The 6,763-nt window shown below is 38.3% G+C and overlaps 1 protein-coding gene across 6 annotated transcripts in view; it reads right to left on the reverse strand.

Moving 5' to 3' along the window:
- RXRB (retinoid X receptor beta) overlaps positions 1–6,493 on the reverse strand; it is a 1,081,557-nt gene extending 1,075,064 nt beyond the window's left edge. For 2 of the 6 annotated variants that reach the window (XM_044083570.1, XM_044083567.1), the window contains exon 1: positions 6,425–6,475. Coding sequence is in view for 2 of the 6 variants with exons in the window: in XM_044083569.1 (XP_043939504.1) it covers positions 5,327–5,369 (43 nt within the window). In the remaining 4 variants the exon portion in view is untranslated. Of the gene's footprint in view, positions 1–5,326; positions 5,942–5,987; positions 6,350–6,424 lie in introns of those variants that run through there. The other 4 variants (XM_044083573.1, XM_044083568.1, XM_044083571.1 and 1 more) reach the window with 4 other exon arrangements.
- Between the last annotated feature and the right edge of the window lie 270 nt (positions 6,494–6,763).

Consider the following 6,763-nt stretch of genomic DNA (forward strand, 5'->3'; position numbering starts at 1 on the left):
AAAATGCAGCATCAGCTCTGCATGCATACACCAAGTTTCTAGAAACTCCACCTACAGTATTTGAAAATCAACTATGTTTCTAGTAAACCACAAATAAAGCTCATTACCTACACAACAGTAACCACTCTCAGTTCTCAGTATGAAACCGCAGTGTGTGCACTACTTTAAGAGCACAGAAGCAAAAGCATTATCCATGTGTGCACAAGGTACCACTCCAACAATAAATCAAAACATTATGCTATAGTTCCAGCAGTGCATATCAGCTCATGTGTTGTGACATGCAGTACTTAACTTTAGCAAGTGACAATTACTGTCAGGAAACCCACTGTAGCAGTCTGCCTGAAGCATTTTTAACTGACAGCATCATTACTACAAAAGAAAGCTGGTTCTGCTCATGCACTCAGGGGTCTTTTTAATTCCTTCACAAAAGTATCCAACAAAACAAGCATCCCGTTTCCATACTATTATCCTGCAATCCTGAAAACAAACCTCTTCATTACTACTATACCAATCTTATACCATGCCAACAGTAATTCATAAAGTGATTTTCAGCTGTCATTACTTTACACCATTGCAGAACACAAACATGTGCAGATATTAATTAATGAATTGACACAACAGTCACTCAATCACATTTATACACTGACAGTCCTACAAAACCGCCATTCCATCCCTACGGCATGGAACTAACCTCTTATGCAGAGCTAGTGTAGACCACTCCACAAAACAATGCAGTCCAGGGTTCCCTCAATCACTTAGGGCACCTGCACTTCACTTTACAATGTGACCATTTTTAAGGTGAACAAGTTGGTGTAAGGGAAAACTCCAAATGTGCAGTGTACAATTTGTTTTTTGACAAAAGAATCCACACTTTATAATCTTGGTTACCATTACAATCCAATAGCCTCTGCCCAAAGTCACACTCCTGTGACCACCCCTCCCCACCTTTGAACCTATTTTCATACTTTAATAACTTTTAAACTTTCTCACTTCCATTCCCAAGAAATGCAACCAAGCATCAACCCTGCAGTCCACTAGACTATCTAAAACATTTCTTAAAGGGGCAATCAGAGATTTTTTTTGTTTTGATTTTGGTCTTTGTTTACATTTTCACTCTGGCTTTCTGAGGATGTCCCGGCTTTGTCTGCTAGGGTTGGGAGAGGGGTGCTTACAGGAAGTTTCTATGGTCTTAGTCAAATTCCACCTCAAATGGCAATTGTACTCAACGGCTTTCACTTAGCCATTCATTAGTTTCACTGTGCTTTTTATCCTCAAAAAAAAAAAAAAAAAAAAAAAAAAAAAAAAAAAAAAAAAGCCTTCCAGAAATGTTATGACATCACTTGCTACTACCTTGCAGAAAAGCAGAGAGCAATGCAAAGCTAAAACATTACTCAAGAGTTAGTTCATTTCTTCATTTCATATTTTATTTTGTGTGGCTTTTTGAATGATAGCCAAGTGCTACGTTGTTATGTATGACCGCCACTTGCTGTGCAGAAAACAGAATGATGCAAGTTCCGAGCAGTAGTAAGAAGCAGTCTTTTTTTATGTTTAGTTTTTTTGATCTCCGAATACTAGCCAGGTGAAATGGTTTTGTGACCTGCTGTAAAGTGTGATTCAAGCAATAGATTCATTTTAAACAATGAAGTCCAAAAATTACTGTCACGATGGAGGCTGTACAGTTCAGCAACCTATGATAGTTTTACATACTAATTTTGAGGTTGCTTTACTACACAGCAAGGGGAATATGGCAAGAAACTGCTAAGATTTAGTACGAATTCACTAAACTGTACTCTGACTATACTGCTCACAGTTACACTATGCAGAATAAATAAAGGAAATAAAGAGATGCACAATTAAGATCAGCTTTTTGAGAAATTCATAAAAAGTAAACACTAAAAACAGCCTTTCTAACCACCTCCACCACAAATACACACAATAATGTAATAACCTTATTGTTTCCTAGGGATCGGGGACTGAAAGCTTTGACAGGAACTGAATACTGTTAATTGTGTTCACCAGAGGGAATGAAAACATGATGACGTGGAAAGTGGGTGGTGACAACTGGTAAGATCAGGACAAGTTTCTTTAGGTCAGAATTTTAAACTCTGGGATTGTCCATTTAAGCCACACTTTATTTCTAAATCTTGTTTCATCACTAAATTTGTTTATGCGTAACAAAATTCTCTAAACAGGTTGTGTTTTGGTTAAAAAAAAAAAATCTGCTCACTTCTCTCCTTCTTCCTCTTGCACAGATGGACTCCCACTCCAAGCCCCCGACAGCCCAAACTATCATACCTTTTGCAAACCTTCCTTCTGAAAGTCATACTCGGTCCTTCTCTGAACCCCTTCACCCAAAATGTACCCTGCACTACCCGAAGTTAACAAACAGCAGCTATTCGTAAAATTTAAATTTTACTATTGTTTTATTTAGTTCTATCAGTTATTCAACCAATTGTACATTTCCACATATTTTGTGAGCAACCTTCTTATATTATTAAGCAAATGCACTTTTTCACTAAAATGTACATTTTTCCTTCCTTATTTTTTCGCTCAAACTGTAGTCTTCCTAGGATGAATGTGGTTTTCCACATTTGTACATTTTAACTATAGCCGACTTATACTCGGTATATATTTCTGTACATTTCTGTTTTATACTAAACATGTACAAATAAAAAGTTATATTCAAAAATACGTAAGCAGTCCAAACCAGATAGCAGCCCCAGAACAAAGGCTTCCTAACTGGGTTTTTTTTCACACTCTTACCTCTCTGCAGATCACCCACAGAACTTCTCTTGGCATTAAACACTAATGTATCACAGCTAAGGAAAAGCATATAGAATTTCAGTTTTGTTTACAGAAATTTTAAGACTAATGCCAGTTTTCAAAGATTTCATCACCATGTATTAAGAAACAACCCTGTGAAGTAAACATAATGATCTTGCTGCAGCCTACATGTTTTTACCAATGCATCAGAGATTCGAGTTGATGTGGCAGTGAAATTCCAAAAGCCAACTGCATATGCAGAGACCATCACTAAAAAACTCAGGAAAACTTGCTAACATTCTATAAAACTGCATGCTGCATTTAATAAACACTGAAAATGGTATAGCAATAAAATCATACCATCAAAAAAAAAAAAGATGTTACAACAGTAAATGTGGAAAGCGACCTGGGGTGAGAGTTTCACAATACCTAAAAGGTAAGCAAGCAAGCAATGTGAGTATAAGGAAGAAGCAGTGAGTTAGTAGAATGCAAAAAAAGCATTATCGCTCATTAAAAGCCCACTATTACTCTGCTCAGAAGCACCTTAGAGGTGCCATCCACAACTCCAGCAGCTGCACTGTTAAGACCCAGGCTGCTACAAAGAACAGGAATGGCCCTGACTGTTCAGGGAAGGCCAGCTAAAATACGGTAATTTCTGCACACAAAGCAACACACACGCACAAAAAAAAAAAAAAAAGAGCCTGACTTATAGCTGTTAAGTGAACACAACACACACTTAAATACCTCAGGATGCTCAACGTCTAGAAGCGGGGGAAAAATAGCAGCATACAGTATACTTTGTGAAAAGGTGGGTGCAAGGGTAGTCCTTCTAAGGATAATTTGGGATCAAAACCAAGGATGGAATTCAAAATTGCAGGAGAAAGATGCAATGGAATGTGTGTGTGCGGGCAGAATGCAGCAACTAACAATCAGTTGGGTAGAAAAAGGAGCAGCCTGTGTAGGCCAATAGTCCTAACCTGTCATCACCATGTTGTTTCAAGCTGGCACTTTCCTAATTTAATGACTTAGAATCCTTTCGGCTCAGGTTCAAACCTCTCAAGTGATAATTACTTGATTTACAGCATTTTACTGACCATATTACTCCAAATAAAAAAATTTCTTACACAAAGAAAAAAGTTTCATGAATCCTATTATGTATCACGCAGCAAGTTTCATACCATTCCAAGTCAATATAGTTTACAATGAATTTCAAGTTCAAGGCAGGAAAGTGAAATCAGTATAAAGCTGTAATCAGATGTTATGGAAACATTTATAAAAATCAACATACGCAAGTTGTTATATAACCAATGAAAGATTAAGTTTGTTATAAGTAATAAGCACATTTCCCAGAAACTCAATTCACTTACACACAAAGTTAAGATTTCATAATTTTTTTTACAGTATTAACCAGGTAAGCCAGGTAGATAAATGTCTGTCTCTCAGTGGAGTTCACATGTAAGCAAAGACTGAAGAACTCAAAAACAAACTACAGAATTAACTGCAGCAGCTCAGTGCTTAAACCATTTCAGGAATGGTTACTGCAATATCCATGTTCTCAATGTCCATATTAATGATGGCTACAAGAAACCTAGAGAAGAAAGCTCTCAGAGGATCAGACTCGGTGGTAGTAAACAGCACACTTGTTTCTGAAAACGTCAGTAGGATGATCAGACATTAAGTAGATTATTTTGTGACTACCTTAGATGCAACCATTTAAGAAAAGAACTATGATCTTTCATTTCAAACTTACATTTGCTCTAACTACATTTAAGTCAGACCCAATCATGAATATAAAAATAAGGCAGAGAAGTAAAAATTGACAAAAATTATTTTGTTCATTAACTAAATGGGATATAATGTATCCAATACCAAGTAATAAAGTGCTCCCCTTTCTTGCTCTTGATTTCTGAAGCCATTCTTTAATGCTCAGAAGAAACTAGAAGATACATATTCTTCCTATCTAATAAAATGTAACTAACAAAACCCAGCTATTAAACTGCTTGTCAATGCTGAAACACTGACACTATGAGTAAACTAGTCAGCAAAAATAAAAATTTAAAAAGCAAAATAACTATCCGTAATGCATGCACAATCAGTACTTTATAAGCTCATACTTTATGTTCACAAATACACAGTTTTATGAACTTGATCACAACACATACAGAGATGTGCAACACTTGGACAGGACCCCAAACTGTCAATACTGTCAGGCCCAGACTGAACATTCTATGAAATTAAATGCACAACGTAAGCACAACTTGGTTTAAGACCACAACTGCAAAGTTAATGTTAGCTCCTTAAAGTAGAAGGGAGATGACAATAGCAAGTACTGAGACTGGCGTCCTCGTGTACAAATTTCAAGTTTGTCTAGCATGGCAGCATAATTCAAAAAGGCATTTATTTCTACTCCAAAAACTACACTAGAAGCTTTATTACCCAGAGCATGACATAACTACTACACCTACAATTCTGGCATCACAATGGGCAAGAACTTTGCAACTCCATCGGCATATATTTTGTTTGGAAAACAGCTACCTAACAATTCAAAGTGGTGTTACGATACCTGAACATAGTAGCAAATGCCAGTCTTCCATGTCTGCCATCATATTATCCCGCCCTCTTTCACATAAACACTTTACCGAATATACAAGAAACAATTTTCTGGTGCGCACGTGGTTTTCTCTTTAAAATACACAGCTATGCAAACGCAATAAAGACAATGCTAATTTATACCCCCCCCGAGCTGTCACAGAATGCAATCTTAAGCACAGACAGTAAATCATCATAGCCTGGCAGCTACTACCCAAACCCTCTCACCCATAACGTCTTGTTTCCACATAACATTGTCATAATCCCTTTCACTGTGACACTAACAGCAATTGCAACTTGATGCTGTAACTTTCTACTGCAGCACAAATGGTACCAGGGAATGTTAAGAGCTCATACTAGCAGCCCATTTAAATCGGCCACATATACTTGCCCACAGTACGCACAGGGGCCTCTCCATATAAGTATTATCCCCTCCCCCAATAAACAGAGTACAAATCCCGGATATTACTGAACTGCACAGCCCCCATATCCTCCATGTTGGGATTCGATGTCTGTGACAGGCCTGCAGTACACTAATCAAGTAGATCCACAAGGCCTGACCGCCACAAAATTCTTTTTCTCTGGTGACTTGAAAACACCCATTGTAGAACAACCCTGCCCACTACATGGCTCACCTCGGCTGCGATCGCCCATCCCGTGGCCCAGCAGCAGTGCTTAAAGAGGCTGGAACTCTTCTTATCTTTCCTATAACATTCCGTCTTGTGCACGCTCCCGCACATCTAGTATGCGCACTCCACTCCGCTGTAAGCGCGTGACCCAGGCCCAAAGTAACAATCACTGGCTTCTTTCGTTCGCGCCCCCCTACACTGCCCAATACCAGATCCCCACTTCCCTACGCTTCCGGACATACGCGAGAGTGCTGTGTATTAAAAGAGCAAACGCCTCATAAAGATTATGCGTGCTGGCGCCTCTTGCTTCTAGTAATTAGACAGTCACTTCAGATCATCCAGCGTTTAAAAAAATGCTTATGTGCAATTCATTACAGAATGAAGTAGTCAAGCTCTACCAAGAAATGAAAAGATGGGCCTCGTACAGAACTGGCACCACTAACCTTGCTTGGGGCTCACGCGACTTAGGTCTATGTCCGTTCAATCTTTGGTTGGGGGACAGGACACCAAACATTACATCATCTACCTACACGCCCATTTTTTTTAAAGACCGCCCTTGCTCGAGCCATATTAACGTATAATGGGTGAATTTCTCATCAGTAACCTCATGAATATTAATTTTAATTATTACTGTAAATTTGTAGCAGTGATTGAGTGTAGGACAGAGACTTCACGTATGGGGAGCAGTACTGTATTTACTAATAGTTAATGTCTAGTATGGGGAGCAGCACTGTATTTACTAATTGTTAATGTCTAAATATTTATTTCAAATGCTTACGCAT

Source organism: Protopterus annectens, chromosome 9.part0 (genome assembly GCF_019279795.1).
Source record: "Protopterus annectens isolate FY-2018-M chromosome 9.part0, PAN1.0, whole genome shotgun sequence".
Lineage (NCBI taxonomy): Eukaryota > Metazoa > Chordata > Ceratodontiformes > Protopteridae > Protopterus > Protopterus annectens.